Source organism: Phalacrocorax aristotelis, chromosome 9 (genome assembly GCF_949628215.1).
Source record: "Phalacrocorax aristotelis chromosome 9, bGulAri2.1, whole genome shotgun sequence".
Classification (NCBI taxonomy): Eukaryota; Metazoa; Chordata; class Aves; order Suliformes; family Phalacrocoracidae; genus Phalacrocorax; species Phalacrocorax aristotelis.
In genome coordinates, this window is record NC_134284.1 from 13,991,077 (window position 1) to 14,015,027 (window position 23,951).

Consider the following 23,951-nt stretch of genomic DNA (forward strand, 5'->3'; position numbering starts at 1 on the left):
GGACAAGCAACATGGTGTTGTGTCACTGAAAAGCTCAGTCTTAAAAGATGAAAGGAACAAGGAAAAAAGGCAAAAGCATTTTTTATGGAGCAGTCTTTGTTATAACTGCTTCTTACCCACTTCTGCAGCATCTTCTCAGTGCACCATGACTGCAGTGCTTTGTTTTTTCAGTCTTGAGTAATAACCCCCATGGAAGAAAAGGTAACCAGACTTTCCCCATGTTCACTTCTTCTTTCCTCTCCCTTGAACTACCATCCATCTGCATTAAGTTCATCTTGGAAAGACTTCAATTTCTTATGAGCAGCTCCAGATAAAAGCATTTTCTAATGATTGATAACCATGTCTGCTTGAAGAATAATGTCAGCAATTTTCTGAATAGATGACTGATAAAAGAAAACATAAAAAAATAATTAAAAAACACACTCCCCCAATTCTTAAGTAGTGACTTTGGCTGAAACTTCAGGGATAAGAGCTTAGAAACCTTTAATTGGATTCATCCAACTTACCTTTGTCTCTCCTTTTTCTGTTTCTCTCTCTCCATGTCTTTCTTTCCCCTTCCCTTTCCCCTTTTTAACCCTCTTGAGAGTGAAGTCTGATTTCCCAAGCAAGTATAAATGTAATTAAAGTCAAACACAGCTCTTGAAAAAGGGAAGCAACTAATTTATTTTCTGGGCCATTGGTATTGTGGACAGATCTTGATAATGGAAAAGCACCAAACCAGCAGCATGAAATAGGGATACTGGAGTCACTGAAATAACAAAATGCTTAACAGCATCATCAGTAAAAATGCTTGTTTTACAGGAGACTATAGGCATTGTATTATTCTGTTCTTGTCTCTTCTTCCCACTCTACCCTCTGCCAGAGGCTGTAGCTTTGACACACCCAAACCTACTGTCCCAGGAACTCTCACTTTTCTTTTATTTGCCACTTAGGATTTTTTTTAAAATCTCTTTCACTAGTGGGAAGTAGTTCCATTCTCCTGTGGCAAGCTTTAGAAAGCTTGTGGTCAAAGATAAAACCTTAAACTTACTTAATCTCTTACCTAAGAATAGACAAAAAATCCCCAAACCAAAACCCTCACCTAATCACCTTGAATGGATTGGTGAATGTTTTCTTTGATAACTGGAAAATGTGTATGCTTTATATTGCAGGCCCATCCTCGTAGCTGATCTCCCACCTCTAGCACTGGCTACTTTTTTTTTTGCTGTTCTTGGGATGTCATCAGTATGACCAGTCACCTTTGTACCAGACTAGTGTCTGTGTGTGTATATATCTAAACAATTACTATACAATATGTATGGACAAATATTTTGTGGCTGGGAGGTTTAGTACAAGGATGGGAGCATGGCTTTTCACTTCTGGACTTCTGGTTCAAAATCAAGTACTTTAATTTCATCCTTTAAATACAGTGTAATTGTTTCCTTGAGGCAGGATAGGAGACTCACTGGATCAATTCTAATGACATTGCTTAGTGTTATGCACTTAAATACCACTGAGATGTAGGCTATAAAAGAACCAAAGGAGAACCCAGGTTAGTAGGGACTGCAGATTGGACTGAATGGTATGCTGGGGTACCTTGGGTTTTCTTGGGACATCTCCTATTCCTAAATTAATTGGGTTTCTGTTTGCATTATAAACTCCATCAAGATCCCAGCTCAGTGCGATACAATTACTAGCTCCATGCAATTCTGGTCATCTGACCTAGAAGTAGTATGGAAAAAGTTCACCAGATCCTCAGTGATATCTCTGTGAAGAGATGTGGAACGGCTGGGACTCCTCAGCTTGTAAGCAGAGTGCTGGGGCAGGGAGTGCTCTAAAGGCCACAGTGGTGGGGAGAAGGGGATGTGGCCTTCAGTTCCTGGGTTACAGCCAAGACTGAAGTGGAGAGGAGACGGGTGGCTTTACTAAAAGTGTGTGAATGTGTGTTTAGGTGTTGAGAAGCAGGATGTAAAATGACTGAGCAGGAGTCAGACTTCCACTCCAGCAGTGGGCAGTATGAGATGGCACTGAAGCAAGAATCTGGTGAGGAGGAAAGGAGGGAGCACGTGTCAGACCCTCTTTATTGCAAAGTTACTGCAGTAAAGACAGGCTGATTTCAAAGTGCGGGGTCTGTGTTCTGAGTGTGAAAAGTACGGAAAGAGGGTGTGCACTGGCTGGGGTGGCTAGAGGTATCAGCATCTATCTGGTGTCTTGGGAAAATCCTTCATCAGGAGAATTTTCTTAGCCTTGTGTTGTGGAGTCTGTTGTGGATGAATGTCTGGAGAGGAAGATGTCCCTGTGGGTATGGGGATCCTAAGTTTCTGAGTGTGTGAAGATTAAGGGAAGTTTTTTCTTGAAGTCTGTGAAATCAATTGAATCAGGAGTGTGGTGGTGGTTTGGTTTTGGTGTTTTTTTTCCTCTCCTGACTTTTATTGCTATTACATACCTAAATAGCAAATATTCTGCTGAACACCACTATTGCCTTCCTCCTCTGCTCAGTCATGCACTGTAGCCTCTATGGTACTGTTACCTCAGACTTTATTTTCATCATCATGAAACAGCCTGCAGTCCTGTGGTTTAAAATCAGCTAGTTATATAGTGAATGGCAGGTGTAGTTTGACACAGTTGCAATCTTAATTTCTCCCACTAGTCAGAAAAAGCTATTGCGAATGTATATTTTAGGAGATATACTTGGAGTGCTTCTAATTCTGCTGCCCTGGACGAGCAGTGTTTGTTGTAGTGAAGCTGTATAGGATTCTCTTGGGAGATGTGACAGAAAGCCAACAGTGAGCTGTAGTCCAAGACAGCAGACTGGCTCAGTGCTGAAGTGTAACTGTATACCTTTTATCGACATGTATTTTTTAACAGGTGACTACTTCTAGCCTGTATTTGTGAGGTAATCGGAGGACTGCAGTAGAGTGATGGGCTTTCCATATGCTTTCCGCTTTTCATTTAATTTTGTAGGAAATCCTATGTTAGGGATTCTGCAAAAGCAGTTTACAGTGATGTATGCCTTCCCTTTCTTGTAAACTGTGGAGGCAGTTTTACTTTTTGCAGTAGTACACATTGCATATGTTTGAAAACTGGCTGCTTTGAATGCAACTTTTAATTTTAAAAAAAATTGTTTGTAATTAAATGTAGCTAAATCCTTGTATTTTCTTATAAGGCTAGCAAATATACAAGATGCCCTTTGTAGCTTTTCTACTTTATTTAGATCTTAAATACATAGACAGATTTTCTCCTGTTAGATGCATGTCTTTTTAACCTGCCTTTATTTTTGCCTTTTAAAAGCCCCAGAAAAGCGGAGTAATGCACAAGAGTCTATGAAACAAGCTTAGTTGTACTTGGCTGATCCTTAGTGCTTGGGCAGTGCTGCATACAAGAAGCCTGCCTGACTTTATACCATTCCCTTCCTCTGAGCCTTTCAGATGGTTTTCACTGGTGAAAAAAAGGAGTTAAATGTACCATTGGTCAACTGCCTGGTTTTGGAGCCCCAGAGATGAGTTCTTCCTCAGGGAGGTTTGTGGGGAAAAGTGGGGCTGCAGATCTGCTGACTGAGCGGTGCATAAACCATGGGCTGTGATTCCTGTTTAAAACACAGAGTGGCCAACTTACAGGTTCACTTCATATGTATTTAAATGGGGAAGGTGAGTGCCCTGGTTTCTCGTGTTGTGTTGCAGGAGGGAGGTCTCATGGCTGAGTGTGGCAGTGCCCAGGGAGGTGCAGCCCATGCCAGCTCCCTGTGACTGGTGCCAAGGAGCTTGGGGAACCTGTTGTGCTGTGAAAAGTGGTCTGGTGCTGTTGGTGTGAGAGGGCAGCTGGAGGTGGGTCAGGAGTTGAGGCAGATGAAGGTTTCTTCTTTCCCAGCCATTGCCCTGCCTTTCTCCCTGCCTGCTGAGTAAACCTGTGCCTCTTTGGGGCTGAGCCAGCAGGACTATCGAAAGAGAATCTGCTATGTTTTATAGATGCATCTTCCCTTGCTTAATTTGAAAGGGAGCTATTAATGTCATAAAGGAAAATAGGTTGCTTTTATGTTAGCTTGTCTTTTGAGTGGGTCGAGCACTTTACAATCACTAATTAAACTTTACAATGTGGCTGTTCTAGTCCTAGCTATATCCCCGGAAAGAGCACTTTGCCTAAGGCCACAGAAACAGGTCATGAGCTGCCTTTTTTGACTCATGCATGTACCCTGACTGCTAGAACATGAATCTTATTGCATGAGGAACTACTGAGCAGCAAAATATTGGCAGCCGATAACTAGGTACCATAGATAAAATGAGTTAAATTAATGTGTCATGAAGTTACACGGGGGAGAAGTTTGGCCTAGAATGTGTCAACTGGCAGGTTGCAGGAACCATCTGTTGCCTGTGGTACCAACTAATCATTTTCCTTAGTTACTTCTAAATCTCAGTTACTCAACACAATTTGGAAACAGAAGTTCTGCCAGGTTATTACGAGTACTTCAGGTATTTTCCTTTCAAGTGTTGATTAGGAAAGCTTTTCCCTCTGTTTCTACCAGACTTATTTTTGTACTCATGACAGGTGTGGGGTGGGAGACTGGAGTGCTCAGTCTACCCAGGAATGAGTGCTCTCAGTCATGAATTTTTTTTCCACCCACATGTTTTTAGCTATATGCTAGGCAGAGTGTCTCCTTAGGTGTAGAGAAGAGTTTTACGATTTGTTCTTTCCTTGCTTGCCTTACTGGTGGACAGTAGAAGAATCATTGTTGCTCCTGGTGAGAGTGTTTGTGGTATTTCATTTAGAAACTGGGGCTAATCCTGCAGCATTTCTCATTGGCTTCTAGTTTGCGGTCAGCTAGCAAAAGCTTTATGTGGAAGAAGGGGATGGAAAATTGGAGCCAAAGAGGAGCAAGACCCATCAACCAATCTCTGGAGCTATGCAGAGCTTCACAGCCAGACTCTGAGCTGGGTATGAAGGGGAAAAAGTGGGTGCTGTTAGGAAGAACTTCTCATAATGTTTTTGTCAAAATAATAGCTTTTCAGGCTGTGAAAACAATGTTAGAAGAAAGGATGTATTATTCAGAATGTTCAGATTTTTTTTGTTGTTGAAAGGGAGGGAAATACATTTAAAATTGATGTGAAATGAAAAGTTATGCAATTGCTAGGAATGAAGCTATTTATATAGCAGTCTCTCTTCCCAGTTTTCCTCTTCTGTGCTCCTTTCCCAAAAGAAATAAAAAGAAACAGTGAATAATGATTGGAAGTTACTATAACCAAAGCCAGGTAAATTAGAAAGTTGCATCTTATTTTTTAATTAAAACCAGAAAATTCAACAAAAATGCCTCAATATAATAAATGTTTCTTTGTTTTAACTAGTGGCTTTCCTAGCAAACAATTGTCCTTTGTCAGCTGTATTGCTAACCGTACGGGGATTTGTATTTACTACGGCAAAGCACAGAGTATGTCCCGTGCAGATACTGTACAGAGATACTCCCTGACCCACCATCACATCTATATCCTGAGAGATTCTGTCCTGGGGAGTTGGAGGAATTAAAGCCTTTTCCACTCTCTTTTTTTTTTTTTTTTTTTTTATTTCCTATTTTTAAAATATGTGAGTTTGAGTCCTGACTTGAGCAGGTCGAACTGGGATTTTGAATTCGCAGCCCAGTCACTCAGAATGTCAATTGTCTTCCAGGGCACTGCACTGTGAGTCCCAAGGCTGGAAGCTCTTTAAAAGACCATCTGACTTTTAAAGAAACATTTGCAGGAGAGTATATATCTTTTAGGTCTTTCCAAATCTACCAAGTGTGATTGATTTATCAGTATGTAGCAACTAATGCTTAAATAAGGAGACATGTCTCTTCCAGTGGTGTTAAAATGCTCTATTAGAAAATTTGGAATAACTTCTAAGGGCGTTAATTTCCATAATGCTGCTAGTTAGCTTGCCCCTCTTGCCCCCCAGCTCATGTGAGCCCCCGGGCTTCGCTTCCTGGGGCTGTGGCTGTGGCACGCTGCTGCCTAGTTTGGGGTTTTCAGCAATGGGTTTTAATACAGAGAGAGAATAGAAGAGTGCTGGTGCAGTGCCCTCAGTCTGTTTCTTAGGAGGTGAAGGGTTATTATTCTCTATTACACTATTTCCTAGTATTTTTATCCAGGTTCATTTTAAAATGTATCGGGTAATTGTGTTCTCCCTCTACCTTCCTGCAGTCATGCCCAAGTACTTCTGACAACCCAGGACATACTATCTGGACTTCCTGTTTTAGCTAACGTCTGCCTTTTTGTCACCCTGTGTGTACGATGATTCCTCTTACACTTTGCTACATGTGCTTGTTCCCCGCCTTTTTGACTACTTTTGTTTTACTTTGGGAAATGTCATTACCTCATCATTTGGTAGTTCCACTGAAATAAACAGATGAATCTTTTATATTTGAATTATGTAAAAATCCTTTTGTTTTGCAAATCTTAATGTTTGTTTCTACATTTTACAGGAGCAAGTGTGAGGAAAAGACATAATGATAGAGAAAACTGATAGGGCAAAATATTGTGAAGCAGAGAAATACAATGCAGGAAGATGTACATAAATTAAAAAACAATAATGAAACGCCTGTCCTGTGTATAACTCCTCCCACTCTCTGGGGTCTTGGGCTCACAGGGCTCTTAAGCCTAAATTTGGCTGATCAACAGCTTTCCTTTCAAAAGAGATTCTGCCATAAGCACTGTATTTCTCCTTTGAGAAGGTTTTGGGAGCCTAGGTAGCCTTTACGTGAGCTGTCTCAGTCCTTGGTTGTGAGGCCACTGCCGCAGCAGAGCAGCAGGTTTGCTATTCCAGCCTTACCAGCAGGCTGGCTGGGTTAGGCAGAAGATTGCTTGGTACACACTGACAGGTCACCATGTAGTGCTGCAGGTACAGGCCAGGCTGAAATGGCTCCTCGCAAGTACAGTGTGCCCGGCGTATTTCTTACCTGTCCCATAATTGCTGGTTAGTTTAGAAACTGGCCCCTATTGTGCAAAGGTACAAGCCATTTCCTTGATGATCTGGAAAGTTTTCAATATCCTGAGCCATTTAAAGTATTATCCTTTTCCAGCCAGGACACTGATGGTTAAAGATTTTTGCTAGCAGTCTATCTTGGCCAAGATTTCTACTTCCATTCCCCAGAACCAAGAAACCTATCTGTGCGTAACTTCTTGTCACATCCCCCCAGTAACCCTTAAGTAGAAGTGGGGAGGGGAATGGGGTGGAGTGTATTTTGGCAGGATTTTTTGTATATCAGAAGATTAAAAGAGCAGAGAGCTGGAAGAATGCAGTGAGTTCCCATGGCAGGGGATTCCCAGCCTGCTATTGTGTATATATCCACAAAAAGCAATGTGTTTCTGGAGCTAGTAGTAAGGGAGGAATGTGGTTCAAAAAGCAGCCACTGGTTCTCACAGTGGCTGTAGATTTTTAGAGTGTTTACCAGGTCACCAGTGTCTTTGCTCCCCAGTGCTGGTCAGCATCAGTCACTGCGAGAGCTGTGTGAACATGGGTCCCTCACGCTTCAATTCTGATGTTTAACTGGGTTCCCTGAAAGGCATTCCCATTTGGTCCCTAAGCAGAGCATCAGGTGTTTAAGGATCTTAGAAACTGAGCTGAGCGTTCCCTGCACTGTGGGGAGCTTATCACACCTGCTTGTTGGGTTTGGGTATTCGTGTTTGCTTTGTGGGAAGCTGAGTAGAAATTTTGCATGAGAGTATGAAGTTGCAATAAAACAGAGAGACTACTACATGTTACATAATGGGAAAATCCACTTAAATTTCCATATGTCCATGGGCCCTTTGTTTCCTTTTTAAGTGGATACTACTTATCTTCCCATAAGACAGCAGGCTATAGGGAATGACCTAAATGAATTACTGGCCATACTAATGACAGGGAGGTCTGGCCAGGTGCAGTGTCCCCTGCATGCATGTTATGGTTTTAGTAAAATAGCCAAACTGATTGCATCTGTTTCCCCTCTCTGTAATATACTATCACAAAACTTAAAAGCATACAAAATGTTTTGTCTTACTGAAAATCAGGTTCAGGAGTGTAAAAATGTGTTGAACAAATTGTGAATTGACTTTAAGTGAGGAAAGAATGAGTTTAACCTTTGCTCCTCTCTTAGTCTTTCTGGTAGTCCTTTTATGCTTTTCTTTTTTTTCCTTATTTTTTTTGTTTTTTTTTTTTTTAAAATACACCAGCTGGAATGTAGAGGCGTTTTAGTGCTAGCTGAAGTACAGAAAATCACAATTATTAATGTGTACATGAGCAGTGCCTGGGAGCTCTGTCCTTGACTGTGTTGTGCTAGATTCTGTCAAACAGAAAAGAAACTGTTCTTGCTCATGAAGAACTTAAAAAATGCATAAGAAAGGAAGAAGCAGATGGATAGATAGACAGCTAGGAAGAGCAAGGTGTTATTGATTGGTGCGCCAGCCATTAGTTTTCTTTTGTTGTTCCTTTTTATGCTCTGTATGTTTTACTAATGCTAAATAGCCGATAAAGCAGTGCAACAGTGTTACTTTTTTTTCCTTTTCTTGCTTCAAAGTTGGGAGTCCCCACACTCCAACTATGTCCTTCCTCTGAGGAGTTGTCTAGTAGTAGCCTGTCTCTCCAATATCAAATACGTTTTGGGGGAAGAAAACCTGTTCTAGACTGTTAGTCTTAAGAAAACTTCTTGGAAACAGTCTCATTTTCAGGCATTGATGACATGCTCAAACTTCAATTTTCAGTAACAATGAGCAAGTTTTTAAAATACTTGATTTTATTAAAAGAAAATGGAATACAACAGATGCATCAGATATGGGATCTGGAAGAAGTTTTGCTATGTATCAGCAACACCAGCACTGCAAATTCACAGACTTCCCTGCTAACATTCCCTGCTGTGATGTGTGCAGCTATTGGCTTTGCTTTGATATATTAGGATCTGGTAGAATAAACAATGCTACAGATCTGTCCAGGCTTCTTGGTGGCAGAAGGGAAGGATGCAAGGGATGGAGGCAGACCAACTACAGAAGGAGTAAAATAAATGATAATGATTCAGAGCTCTCCAACTGTTGAACTTCAAAGTCATTAGAAAAGTAGGTATTCTTCTCTCTATTAACGATGGTGGAAGTGAGGGAAGGCCAGTGTTCCCAGCACAATTGCCGTGAGAAATACAATAAAGGCTGGTGGGTTTTGCAGAAATCGCTCTCCTGGTTAGTACCAGCTCAGAGATGGGGGAGTCTGGTTTCTCCTGCGTGGCAGTACAGAGCAATAACTGCTCAGCTGCTGCCAACGCTTCCTTTTAGAAAGTCCTTGTTAGCAGAGAGTTTGTGGTAATGGGAGTAATTAACACACTGGGAGTCATTTCTGTGTCCTGGAAGGGAACAGAAAGCCATCAGAACAGCCCCAGACATGATTGCTCTGCAGGGTTATTTTCTCTCTCTCTTTCTTTCTTTTCCATTGTGCTTGGGTTTTGATTTTTCTTCTGTGTGTTAAGAAAGCTGGAGAGCTGAAATGGTCTGTAAATTGCATTCATGCTGAGCTTGGGCTAGGTAGGCTAGTTAAAGGTCACTCTTGTGGACTACATGGCCTCCTCTTGTGGGGTGGGGAGAGTGTTTAAGAAGGGAGTCACATTATCTCTTGTGGCTTTTTTAACCCTTCTATTTCCAGTGTAGATTTGAAGAGCTCTTGTTCTGAATTAAGTTTGTTCAAATAGGCCCAGGAGGTGAGCACCTTGAAGGGTGATTATGATAAAATATTAACCCTTCCAGTAGCATAATAGCTCTGAAGTGCGAGACTGCTGCCATGGTCCCATGCTTGTTGTGGAACTGGGCACATTACTAGCTTGCTCATATCCCTTCTGAGGCTGCTGGTGGGATTTCAGCTGTTTGTCTTGCAAGTGCATGTGAGCTCAGCTCTCCCATGTATAGGTACCTAGTCTGGGTAATGCGCAGCGTTACTGGAGATGAGCTCCAAGAGTAGACTTGTCATAAACCGTCATTCTTACCCTCCCCAGGTGAGAACTGGAGTCAGGGAGAAGGAGGACAGTGGGCTTAACCTGTCTGATTGCAAACCACATGCCCAGGTACCAGGACACCAACCAACCACCTACCTAGAGATCATGACTGACAGGGTATGTGTGTGCATATGTGTATCCTAAACCACTACAGGGGATCAAAGACAAAGTGATTCTAGCTTTTTAGTCTAGCTTTTTAGTTTTCTTCTTAAGAGGGCACTCTTGGATTGCAACCCTAGACCTTCTTTTTTTTGCCTTTTGCTTTGATACAGGTTTTTTGCCACTGTCTCCTAGGGAGCTCTGTTCTGAATTCAGATAAGGAGAATTGGGCATCTCCATATCTGCTCTCAAGAATGGAAAAGCTAAGCCTGCAAGGTGTATCAGTGGTGGGTAGAACCAATGAACGCAGGAGAACATGTCTTGCCCTTGGGCTCGGGGTGGGGCAAAGGCATGGTGGTTCTCACAGTGGTGTTAGAGACTGGCGTGAGTACTGTATACCTGGAGACCATCCAGAAGAGGTCACCAAGTGCTCTGTGTCACCCTCAGTCCCCAATTTTAAGAGGCTGGCCTTCATGCCCACAAGTGTCTCTACATCTAAGATAAAGCCCTAAATCTTTCAGTTTCCTCTTGCACTTCACTCCCTGCAGCCAGTCATGTAAGATGCTGCATCCCATGAAGTTCTGCCAACTTCAGCAGGACCTGGGTGTGTCCAGTGCTTTGCAAGACAAAGCCCCCATTTTCAATTGCACTTCCATCCTCTTCACTAAGGAGATCCCTTTTTGCCTTACCCCTGACCCCTGCGAGCAGTGTAGTGCTACCAAACTCTCCCTGGGTAATAAAGTCATAGAATAGCTGTCCACGTCTGTCTTCAGCCTAGTTCTTTTGGCTCAGCTCCACTGGCACCACCCCAGAGTCCTCTCCATCCCAGCAAGGGGATCATGCCAGTGTCCAGATTTATAGCTGGAATACAAATACTGCTAGAGGAATTAAAAACTAAATTAATCCATGTGGTTTTCTCTAGTCTCTTTAATTTCAAAGCCTGTATGTCCCCTCTCAGTTGTCTGTAAACATCTCACTGTGCATCCTTGCTGAGGAGGCTGTGTGATGGGAGGATTTTTCTGTTCCTTTTTTTTCCCCAACAACTCAGTTTTCACATCTGCATTTTTCATTGGTTCAGGGCTTTTTTGTGTTATTTTCCCCTCTCCTTTTTTTAAACACAATTCAGCTGGGGATAGACCAGACAGAAATACTTTTGCTTAAGAGATAGGACTCTGTGGAGACCCACACTGAAAGCATGAGCCAAAAGGAGCCCATTGCTCACTGGAGAACTGGATGAGTGAAGACAGACTGAATAAATACTATCAATTCCCCATTTCTCTGCCACTGGCAAGCTTGATTTTTAATATCAGTTATTGATTGTGAATCTCACTGGATCATTTTGAGCAGCATATGTCATAGAGCTGTAATGATCTGATTGCTGTGCTTTGGGCCAGGTGTGGGGACACACATGGACACAGAGCCAAATTAGGGTCCTGTTTACCCGTTCCTAAAACTCCTCTCCTTCATTAGAGCCTGGGGAATAGAACCAACTATTGGATTTTGCTTTTTATATGGTGAAGGCAAGGACAAGGGTAAGTTAACATGGGGTATAAATGCATGGATCCTGGGTGACCAATGTATGTTTTTCCACACACACAAAGTATGGCGTAATTAATAGTTTTGGTTGTGGAAGGGGGTGGCAGACTGGAGGGGACTGTAAACCCTTCCCATCTGTGTGTCAGTGGGATTTTGTCCAGCACCCATAAGTGGAATGACAGGACTTACACAGGCTTGCACTGCGCTGCAGTGGCAGGGGTTTGCAAGGGAAGTTAGCCTGTCTTTGGTTTCATCTAATTCTGTTATTCTTTCTGCACTAGGAATTGCTGAAAATTACACTTTCAAATACAAAATGTCCATCCACCAGCAATTAGCAGCCAGAGAGGGAGGTAGTGGCGGAGGGAGGGCAGGGAGTGACAAAGCGGTCTCCTGCAGCCTTTCTGTGTGATTGGGTAAATAAGCTGTAGAGCAGCTCTGTGCCCAGCTTCTCACCCTCTTTCCTAAGCAGGTGCGTCGCAAGACGTTTGCAAAGATATTAGCCCCGCATACAGAGTGTGCCAGTCAGTAATTATGGAAATTAGTTGGCAATTAGGTAATGTCACTCACAGCTGATAAGCAGTTGAGAGCCACTCCAAAGTGAGGTTGAGACCCTCTCCATGGGCTGCTGAGCAGATGGCTCTGACCTGGCATTAATAGGCTGCTCTCAAGTTTGGGAAGGTGTGTGGTGGTTGGGTAGCACTTGCCCCCAGCACTGCGGCAGGGCTGCCTCCCTTCCCCAGCTTGAGAAGTTATGCAGCTCTATCAGCCCCGTGAGTGGGATGTTTCAATAGTGCAAGTGGGTGTGTTTCCTACAGCAGTTTTTGCATGTGCGAGATGCTGAGCCGTCTGTTCAGCGTGCAGGTTCCTCGCTGTCTCAGCTCTCTGGTGGGCTAGGGAAGTGGTACAGGCTGCTGGAGGTGCAGTAGAGATAACTTGATGGCTCTCATTCCTTCAGAGAAGCAAGTATTTAAAATGCTCTGCAAAGACCTTGCCTAGTGGTGTGTTGAAGGACTGCTCACATGAGACTGACTGTCTTTTGTGCTGCTAAATCACATTAAACCAAAAATATAACAAGGAAAATATTTGTTGTGTTAATTTTCCATGTGAGCAATAGGTAAAATTGGAACAGGGGTGTTGCTAATTCGTGACTAGGAGAGGCAGTGTCCATCATGAAGTCCTTTTTTGTCAGATGTGATCATGCTGTGACAAAATTTGAGATTTCTCAGAGATAAAATATGTGAGAAAATACTATGGGATTCTATAGTTATTGTCCCAAACTGTAATGTATTGCTATGGTAGCAGTGTGCTGTATGAGGCTGCGAGGATAGTACTTATGCTAAAAATAAAATGGTAAGAGCAGAAAATTATTCGTTCTCAGTGTGTCTTGGAGGATCATTGTGGGAAATAGGCAAGGCACAGATTTGTTGTGTCAGGATTTACTCTCTCAAGGTTGCGATTCAGATCCTGGCCACTGAAAAAAAGACACTGGGTCTTCTGTGTTTTTCTTGAAGACCCTGATACTCCGTGGTGAGGTTTGCTTTCACAGGCTGAACTGTGTGAGACACAAAACTGGAACAGTGGGAAGCACCGTGGATCAGGACTGACAGGTGCTGACAGAACTCTGGAGGAGCCTCAGATGGCCCCAGCCTGCTAGTGGCTGGGTGCAGGCAGCCTTCCCAAAACCTGAGCTGCAGTGTCTAAAAGGCAATGAAGCACCCAGAAGTGACACCTATATTTTGTGGGTTTTGTGTCTTCCTCTTCTGAAACAGAACTGGCACTGCCTTCTTCCAAAACAACTAGAAAGGGATTGTCTTGGCTTCCCTCAGTTGACAGTGCTATTCCTGCTTAACCATTTCTGCCTGGCTTCCTTTGTTAACTGTGGCCTTTGTCCTCTCCTAATGAACATGTATCAATGTTAGAGAAATCTGTAACATCTACCACGGAGGTAGCAGTCTCCTTTTACTGTGCCTTTGAAATATTTCAGGGATTAAAGCAACCCATGGAGACTGAGATTTCTTTGTGTGTGTAAAATCGGGTTTGAGTAGCCTCGCATTGGGAGAGATTAGTAGGGTTTTTGGGCAGGCGTTTGGGCTGTTCATGGACATATGCATCTCATTATGCATCTCATCTGTGGTTATCTATAGAGTGTTCACACCTGCTGCTGTGATTTACAGCATCTTTCACTGGCTCTTGAAGAGTTAGTCTTCTAAAACAGAGAGAGAAGAGTAGTGAGGTTGAGGGTTACTTCTGATGCAGGTGGTACAACCTACCCTGCCCAGGAGAATTGAAAGCTGTGGCGAGAGCCCCTCTGCACTGGGGTCTCTGTGGGTGCTTGGTGCCACGCTGGGCTTTCCTCCCTCCCCAGCTCAGGCTGACCTCAGAGCTGTTTGATAGAGCAGTGAATTTTGCGACAGTGGTGGCAAATGTTCCAGGGAACTGTGAGCTGCTGGGAGCACATCACTGGCTAATTTACACACATTATTATATTCCTATTCCCATCTCATCAATAATTCCAGGCTTGGGTCATCACTTTCTCTCTTACCTCCCTCTTACTCTATTGTCCTTCTCCATAAATCATGGGCTATTTTAGTGGAGCCACTAGGGAGAACAGAGGAGAAAGGTAAATGGACAAGAGCCACATAATTTTTTTTTTCCAGTTGATTTTCAAAGCCTCCCAAAACCCCCATGAACTGAGCCAACATCGTGATTGTTGGGAAGACAGACGATTTGAGCATTTGGATCTGTAGCTTTTTTCATTTTACACCTCTCCTAACACCTCCTTTTCCCTCCTTCCATTCTCCTGAGCCAAGCTGTTAACAATTAAAAGGAATTATCTAACAATTAAAAGGAATTATCTTCCCTCTGGTTTTGATTTGATTTTGTGTTTATAGCAGTTTAGCTAACATGCTCCACTTGGGCAGCTGCAGGGAACAGGCCTGATTTCCACTGGGCACTGAAAGCTCACGTTTATCTCCAACTTGCGGGTTTTCTTTGAATTGGTCCCTTTTGTTTACTAAGTGGCTTGGTTTTTGTGCTGGCTAAATTTGCCAGCCTGAGAGCTCTGGAGACTTACGGCTTCTGCAGGTTCCTGTGGCAGGTAGGTCAGAGTTGGTGACTGTATGAGCTCTCCCCTTTGTTGCCTAGTGATTCTCCTCCAGCTCAACCTCTGCCCTCACCAAAGAGAAACTTTTCTGCACTGTCTGTTTCTGCAGTGTCTGTGGGCCTCCTCATTCGGAGCAAGGTGGGTGATGGGGTTGAAAGGCATCTGCTGGGAGCAACAGCAACCCCAGGAAATCTCATTGTCCACAGCACAGAACACTCTTCCCAAGCAAATACTGTCTCACAATATTTGTGATCCAAATTTTGAAATCTGTGTTAATGTTGGCTTCTGGGATGTGGAAGGCCTTGATTCTCAGCACCTCCTTTCCTGCTTTGCATCTGTGCTAATGTTAGCCATTCCCAAAGCTGTTCTCATGCCCAACCCATCTCTGTGAACAAGCACCTCTGTTAATGGAAAACTTACCTTCTTTTTAAGCAGGATTTTCAAAGAATAAGCCAAGCTTTGTGCTGTCTTTACTTGTCATCTTAAAACATCCTGCTGCCCCAGGCATACGGTCACCCACACGCAAACAGGCAGAAGTGAATTAAATCCCAGTGTTAACAGGTGTAACTCTTGCTCACTGAAGGCAGTTGGAATTGCTTACTGTTAGCTAGGGGTGAATATGGCCTTTTTGCTAAACCACTAGACCAGGGTAAGTGGTTAAGTGCTTAGGCAGTTCTTACCATCTAAACTACAAGTTTCCTATCATCTAAGCTGCAGGTTGCCGTATATAATTTGCATAGCACATGTTTCCAGGTTGCAAAGGTCCCTGTTAGAGTCTCTGAAGTGTGCAAGACATGTAAAGTAAAAGTAGTTATTGTATGGCAGGCTGACAGCAGGCTTGTTTTCTCTAATGCTTGCTTTGTGTGCTATGAAGCATAATGAAAGCAGTGGAATGGGAAGTTTGGATAATGTCTTCTCTTGCCCTGTATCAGCTTTTAAACTCTAAGGAACTCTGGTCTTTGCCCCAAGCATTTTCATTGCGAGGTAATTGTTACTGGGGAAGCTTCAGCACCATTTCTGTCAGTTAATGAGATTACATCCGTCAAAGGAGTTAAATAATTTTGTGTGTTTTTATGTTGCTCAGCATTGTGGTGTGTGCAGATCACTTGGTGCGTTCTCTATTTGGTCCTCTTGATTTTGAGGACATAGATGTCCTTGCTGCTTTGGAGGACTGTATAGCTAACTGCAGGCATGAAGAAGTGGCCAGAGCATCAAGAAATGTAAATGAGTTACTGCACAAGGTGTTAACAAGCTTCACAGTAATGATATGGTGAGTAGTAGGACTAACTTTTCCTTTCTTTTCTTCTCTTGACCCCACAGGTCCTGCAAGCTCCATGAGTGCCAAGCAGTGAATTACGGGCTTGGTAGCCACCAGTACATCATGAAGATTGACTTTATTTTTGCTTTCTTGAGGATCACGTGCTTTATGAATTCATCCTCTCCTTCATCTTACTGCCACCTCTGCCAATATTGTCATCACTTCTAGGAATTTGAGGCTTGGGCTTCAGCTCCACCTTTCCTTCCTCACTGGAACAACCAGTGTCACCTTTGTGGGTTATTTTGCCCTTCACAAAAGTACGCTGGCTGGAGAAGTCACTTTGTACATCCTGGACTTCTGAGATAGAAGCCTCTGGATCCTAAAGGATAATTGAGATCTTTTCCTGGGGAGGAGACATTTCCTCTTGGCCACGTGCACTCACTATCTCACTTCCCTTTTACTCTCCCTCTCTCCCTGTCACTCTCTGTGCTCTCCTCCTCTTCCGGTTGGATTTAACATTTGGTGTTGAGTGCTGGGGTTCTCCTCCCAGTAGCGTGGCTTTTGTTTTTCTCGTAGGGAAGAGCAGATTCTTGAAAGAATGGGCTTCACTCTGCACTCTGCGTACTTAACCTTGAAGGTGAGCTTGCTGCTGAGCTCCTTGCTGGGTCTCTGTCTGGGTCTGGAGTTCATGGGCATCCCCAACCAGTGGGCCCGCTACCTCCGCTGGGATGCCAGCACCAGGAGCGAACTCAGCTTCCAGTTCAAGACGAATGTCTCTGCTGGGCTGCTCCTCTACTTTGATGATGGTGGTGTCTGTGATTTCCTCTGTCTGTCCCTTGTTGATGGGCGCGTCCAGCTCCAGTTCAGTGTGGACTGTGCGGAGACTACAGTTATCACAGACAAGCAGGTCAATGACAGCAACTGGCACTTCCTGATGGTCAGCCGCAATCACCTTCGGACGGTGCTCGTGCTGGACGGTGAAGCCAAACCAGGCGAGGTGCGTCCACAACGCCAGTATATGAATATCGTCAGTGACCTTTTTGTTGGTGGAGTCCCACTGGACATCCGTCCTGCTGCCTTGACCCTTGATGGTGTTCTGGGCGAGCCTCCGTTTCAAGGATTTATCCTGGATCTGAAGTACGGCAACTCTGAGCCACAGCTCCTGGGAAGCCAAGGGGTCCAATTGGAAATGGAAGGGCTTTGTGCAGAAAACCCCTGTGAAAATGGTGGCACTTGCTTCCTTCTCGATGGTGAGCCACACTGTGACTGCTCAGCCACTGGATATGCTGGCAAGCTGTGTTCTGAAGGTAAGAACATACTTCCCTGCTTCCCATGGATCTTTATATAATCCCAAGAGTTAATTTGTCACTTAGCAGGGCTATGACTTAGCTCTTATCCCTTCTGGTGGCTATCAGAGGAATTAAAATTCCACCATTCTTTTTCGAGCTGGAAGTAGTGAAAGGGGAGTAGATAGAGAGCATGAGCAATTGCAAAAGCGCCTTTCTGAAAGGATGCTGCATTTGTAGCATAGGCAGATTTTCATCAGCAACTTATTACAAGGGTAGAGAACAGAAATTGGTAAATTCAGAAGTACCCTATGTTGATGTTGGTAAAAGCAACAGTAAGAAGTTATCTTGGCTATCTGGGTGAATTCTACTGCCCTGTGTCCCTGAAAACTGAGTGAAGTGTTGGTAAACAAAAGCCATGTATCTATGGCTAACATAACTGATTGACAGGACATTGCAAAAGTTAGGCCATCTTTGATGTTAGCTGTTGCTAGTCTGTGGAAGCCCCATGCTCGCCCTCAATTGCTTGCATAAGAATTGCTGAATGGCACCTTGATTGTTTTAGCACCCTTGATTAAATTGCTTTGGGACATGCTGAACGATCTTACTTGGTATTGCAAAAGGAAGAGGGATTCGAGTGTTTCTACATTGCTTCATGTACTCTCTTAAAATTTGAGTTCAGAAGTTTTAAGTCATGCAAACGACATGAGGAAGTGTATTTTAGGGTTTTTTCCTTGGTCTTTAGCAGTGTGATGGTAATTAACACTGTATGTGCAACAGACTCAAATAAGTCAACTGGAAACCCCAGTGTGAATTTGAGAATCTCATCACAGCATTTTTTTAATGATATTTGGGTTTAAACACAACAATTTGAGCTTAAGCCAAAGATGGAACCTGCGTGAGAAGTGTTCAATCTCAAGGAAAAAAACTCTGAAATTTTGTCAACATGGAAATACTTGCAATAATATCTTATCACAACTAGAATTTGTTTACTTCTTTTGGCAATGAAAATAGGTTAACCAGGATTTAGTCCGTAGAATGTGAGAAGTGCTGAAAATAAAGTCCCTATACTGCTGATATGTAAGCAAAAAGCCCTACAGAAATACTGTGTAAATACAGCTCTGTACTGTAAACATAGATGGAGAAGCAAACATGTTTGTATAGGAAGGGAAGATCTGGAAAATAAACATGACATCCATATGTGCATTCATTTTAAGGTGCCATTAATGATAACAGAAAACTTGGTTTTATATCCAAATATTACACTAACAGTACGTGAATATTAGATAGGAGGTGTGAGTCTATCAAGTGCTGAACATCAGAATTCTTCCTGGCTATTTGCTCCGCACCGATCAGGTCCAAACCAATAGTAAGCCAGAACTATCTTCTGTGCTTGAACCATGAATTATGTGGAGCTGGAGAGGCTGCTGGGTGTGACCAAGCACTTCAGTAGCTGGGCTGCAGGGCCTGATCCTCGTATACCTTCAGAAGAAATACACCTCATGCCTAAATGCCAGTTGTGGTGATGGAAGATTGCAAGAGCCACATAGGCAAGTGGACCCTGAAACATAAAGATACAAGCCTCTTCCTACTGCTGGCCTAATGGATCCAGACTCCACGGGTTGCTACTCAAGACATCAACAGCGTATGGTTTTCAGTGAATGTCTTGAGAAACTACTGGGAGTGAGGCTTCCATGTAGCTGTGGGGCAATCGTGAGAGCTCTAATCAGGGCTGGGGTGGTGGAATTTCTGCATTTCCTGGGTGGGTGGAGCGATATGAAATACATCTTCTAATGAAGCCAGGGATATTTCTGTTGTAGACATCACGGATCAAGCAGCGCTATTGTTACCTTTTGAAGCAATGCGTCACCATTGCTGTTTGTTTCCTATAGTGATTCATCAGTTTCCAGCCCAACCTTCTATTAAGGGTGAGCAAAGACGTTTGTCATGATGTACCTTTTTTAGTAAACATTTTAAACTCACTTTTAGCTGTGGTCTGTTCATTCACACATAAGATGCTGTGCAGAGAACTTTTCCAACTGAGCAAATGTATAGATTTCCACAGACGTTACCTTGCCTGATTCTTCAGTTTTCTCTTGTATTACTTCTTGGTGTATATTTGGTTTATGTCAGAATTTTATAATCAGCCTCATTTTCTGCCGCCTTTATGCTGCAGCAGTGGTGATTTCTGCATATTAAATTCTGTCACCCAAAAATATTACAGTGTCTGTGCAGATTGTGAGAAGAAGGGGAAAAACAGAGGAAAAGCTGTTTAGTAAGTGGAAATAAGCAGACAAAGAAAAGTGTCAAGGAAACAAAACAGGAACCAAGTTAAGTATAGCTACCTTTCTATCTGACTTTGGAAAACTTAGCAAACTCCAAAGATACTCTCCTTCAATTCAGTGAGTGTGGCAGAACCTCCACTGATGAACAGTAGGACATGGTAGGAACGGCAGGACTGGATGCAGGCTCTTCCAGCCTGTGGCTTGATTGGCCGTTAACTAACTTGTATTTTCTTTGTTTGCTTTTTTTCCAAGAGATTGAAATGTTTGTATTCAGAACTGATCCCTTTTGTTTTGTTTCCTTACCCTGCCTCTGGATATTTACAGAATTAACGTGGTTATTTTTTTCCCAGTCTTGTTTTTGAAAAAGACATGCTCTTTCGACTGGATATCAACAACTCCCTTTTGGAGGGGATCCTTAACTCCATTACAGTATTTACTAGTCTGTGTGCGTATTTTTGTCACCAGAGTTGGCTCTTTTACTGGGACCTGAGGAGATCCAATCAATAACAACTTCTATTTGAACAGCTAAATGCAACGTGTACTTTTTTAATAATGAGTTCTCTTGACAGTGTCCAGGCCATTACTTGGCTATTGACTGATGCCTATGTCTGCACATGGTAAAACCACAGCAAACTCATTTATTCTGTGGCCAGAGAAATAAATAGAGAGTGGAACCTACTGAGCCTGTACTATGACGGAATGGAGGTCCATTTACAGTATTAGGGGTTACTGTAATGCAAAGTGCAGTTCCATTTATGGTGAACCTCAGCAGAGAAAAACGCTTCCATACTGAGACAAAACTGCAGATCCTGTCCAGAATGTGCCCCAATGTGCAGAAAGACTTTTGGCACTTACCACACACCCAGAGTTACCACGATTGTGTATGTCATGGTAGCTACATGCCCAGATGGGGAGCTGAGCCAGTCATTGCTGGTCAATGAGAAGTACAGTTTCTGTGTCTGAGTGTATACAGTGGGAGTGCAAATGTGTGCACACTTTGGAAGGTTTGGCTGTTTTGAAGAAAACGCGATACTATTTTTATTGCAGCCGGAGTAAACCGGTTCATTGAATCTGACAGCTCTGTAGGGTACAAAGGATGGGTGATTTGAGTAGCAATTAATTTGTATGTTTCTGGGCAGTGGTGGCATTAGACAAGAAAGCTGAAGTCAGACACACCTTCCCCTCTAATAAACCTCATCAGTCTCTGTGGGATCAGGCTTCTGCCAAGAGAATGACGTTCCTGTAGAATTTGAGCAGCACAGATACATTCATGCCACTGGAAAAAAAAATAAAAGAAATCCAAAGCCTTCCCCACGCAAATTTTGCAAATAGTGCTGCTGTAGCAGGCAGATGAGCGTGTTCATATCTGCTCATTCAGGATCACGCTGTCTTCCTTACTCTGCAAGAAATTCTGTCTTCCTCCAACATCGCAGTGTAGAGAGTGAGTTCACTAATGTGGGCCGTGTAAGTGCAGCGTTGTATATGCAAGAGTATTTTGGCCCAGGACCTTGCCCCTCTCCCTAGGTCCCTTCTGGACTTTGTGAGGGAAGGTCCCTTCTGGACTTTGTGAGGGAAGGTGAACAGAAGATGTGCTTAGAAATGACATTAACTCTGCTTGTGGTTGCAGAACCAAGACGTTGATGTGATCACCGGCTTCACAAAGCACCATGCTGAAGCCTTTGTATTGCCTGCAGGGGCTGTTTCTAAACGAAGCCTGAATAGGGGCCTGATTGCACCTCTTCCCTTGATTACAGAGCAAGATTTCCTGGGGATGCTGCCTGCTGAATGACAGAGGAGCCCGTTGCTCTGTAATTATCACACTTTTAACTGCAGCAGGAACAGATTTTTCTGTAGCCCCTCAGCTTTGTTTAAAGTGACAAGTTACTGCAGGATTTATCCTCCACCTGCCCCTTCGGAGCAGCCTCAGTTTTGGCTGCATCTAAAAGGGCTGCCTAGCCTCACTTGCAATCACTGCATCTCCCTGCCAGCCACCCCAAACTTTGTAACACTAAGGGCTAATTTGGCACTTTGCCATGAGCCTGATGGGTACACTTAATTTGCATATGCATTTACATACATTTTGTAATCAGAAACAAATGAACATGACCATAATATTTGCTTCCACTTGCATATTCCTTGATAGATGAATATAAATTGGTTGTTGTTGAATTCACCAGCAATAAACAGCTGCAGGCCCTCCCTTGGTCCTGTGCTCTGCTGTTCTAGAGGACAGCAGGCAGTTCTGGGACACACTTTGAGGGTCCCAGATCTTCACTTACCAGAACAAAGCTCTAGAATTTATGGTCCTCAGGGGCTGTGGAGTATATATTGCAAGAGGCGAAGTGCTGTTTTATGCCACTACTTACACCCCAGCTCTGGCAATTGGGCGAAAGCTGCTAAGAGCTCTGCTTATGACTTAGTTTTTCAGCAATTTGGTTTTCCCCATCTCTTCCTCTTGCTCATTCTTCCTGGATTGAGTTCTTCTGGTTCTATTGAAAACAGTACTTTTTTCCAGACTGGTTGTAATTTTTTGATACATTGCCAGATGGGCACCAGAGAAAGATGATGTGTTAAGATATTAATTAACGTTTCTAAAGACTTTAGAGACTCCAAAGTGCAGTTTAAGCACCATTTGTAATTCTTAATAATATTAAAACTGAACAGAAGCTGCAAAATTTCATCTTAGATTCCATGCACTCCTTCACAGAAACGGCCCAGGACCCATCTCCCCACACTAAGTGTGGCCTGCCTGCATCTCCAGACCTGGCTGGATTTGGTTCTCACCCTCCCCTGCTTTTAATGCAGGGGAGCCACAGGGAGATTCCAGCCCCCTGCATGGAGTGTGCCATTGATTCAAACACTCTAGCTGCAATACATGCTGACAGCTATATTCTTCTTGTTTCGCTCTTCTGTATTGTAGATGACTGTGAGGCTACAATCCTTTTCTGCTTGATTGCAGATCAGCTGCAGCCCTCAGGCAACAGACAAGTTATAGCCCTCAGTTAGGCAAAGCTTGGACGTCTCTGCTGATATGAAGTAAATTGTGGTTGGGAGCAAAGGCGATTGCTATTTGGGGTGAGGTGGAGCTGGTGAAGAGTGAGAACAATTTGTAGGCAAGAGGGAGGTAGGACTCGGGGAAGAAACGGGATGAAAATATTACTTTGTAGAAGAGTAAGCCATAGTTCACAGAGGCTGTTTACAGCAGCTGTTCTGTCTTGATTTTACCTGCCTGATAGTATAAGACAGCAGTCCTTGGCTGTCACAAAAAGTAGATTTCAATGGACTGAGTGAGCTTCTGGAGAACTAAATCTAGCTGGAGTCTGGATACCAGCTTCCTCTATCAGCCCACAGACCAGGCCGCTGGCTCCTACTCTGTCCCAAAGCATGCACAGCTAGGATCTAAACTGGAGTTTCTGCATGTCACTACATAACAATTTAAATAAAAGTAACTAATAATAATTACAAAAGTGAGCAGAGCCAAAAATTTATCTTTCCAACTTATGGTCAGGAGATAATTTCATTTCAGAAGGAAGGTTTATTTTCTTTGGTATTGCCCTAAAAAATAAAGGGGGGGGGGGGGGCAGAGTTGATCTATTATTACTGTCCAGGCTTCTGCTGAGCTAGGCACCCTGTCATGGAGGTTAATCAGCAGTAAATAAAGCTCCATGCAAGACAGCATGTGCTGTAGCCTTGCTTTCATCCTTATTCCAGGATGGAGGTGTGCAGGTCATTTGCCACAGGGTAATTTTCGTTAAGTTTTGGTGGAAAATGGAGGGAGATAATCCTTTTAGCTACCCGGAGGATGCTGGAAATGGCGTGACAAAGCTACAGGGAAAGAAGCGGAGAAAGAGCACATCCGTCTGGCAAACTCTGGCACTACTAAGAGAAGATGAGCCTCTGCATGTCAGCCTCAGCCCTGAGTGGTCTCGGATGCGGGAGAAGGTGGTAATCCATGTGATGAAATGGTAGAGCGGCCACCTGTCCTGGGCCAGCTTCTGATTTCACTTTACCTCTTGTTCCTTTGCTGACCCATTTTGAACTTGATGGATAGTAAAGCTTCTTTCTCTCCCTATAGAAAGCAAGGCAACTGCCATGTTATTGCTGTCCAGAAACAGCAATGTGACTTTTGGGTGTATGTGTGTGGCTCTCCCACAATCCTTCATTGCAGACAGGCTCGCTGCCATTGTAAACCTAACCTGCAGAGCAAAGCATTTGCCCTTTCTCTGTCTGTGAGCAGGTCCAGGAGCTGACAGCTGGGTGCAAAACAGCCCAAGGGCTGAGAGAAGTGGATGTGAGGAGGTAGGGAGGACCATGGATGTCACAGACTACTCGAAGCAGAACTGGTTTGTATTTGAATGTGTTTGCTCTGAAATGGGGCTGGGACCTGAGTACACTGGATTCACATTCTGTGTTGCCAACAGCGTTGCCAGTCATG

General features: G+C 43.5%; 1 protein-coding gene across 1 annotated transcript in view; it reads left to right on the forward strand.

Annotated features, from left to right (window-relative positions):
- Positions 1 to 23,951, forward strand: part of NRXN3 (neurexin 3) — a 1,044,813-nt gene that overhangs the window by 59,936 nt on the left and 960,926 nt on the right. The window contains exon 3 of the mRNA XM_075103635.1: positions 16,008 to 17,252. Within this exon, the coding sequence (XP_074959736.1) occupies positions 16,544 to 17,252 (709 nt within the window). The 5' untranslated portion in view covers positions 16,008 to 16,543. The remainder of the gene's footprint in view (positions 1 to 16,007; positions 17,253 to 23,951) is intronic.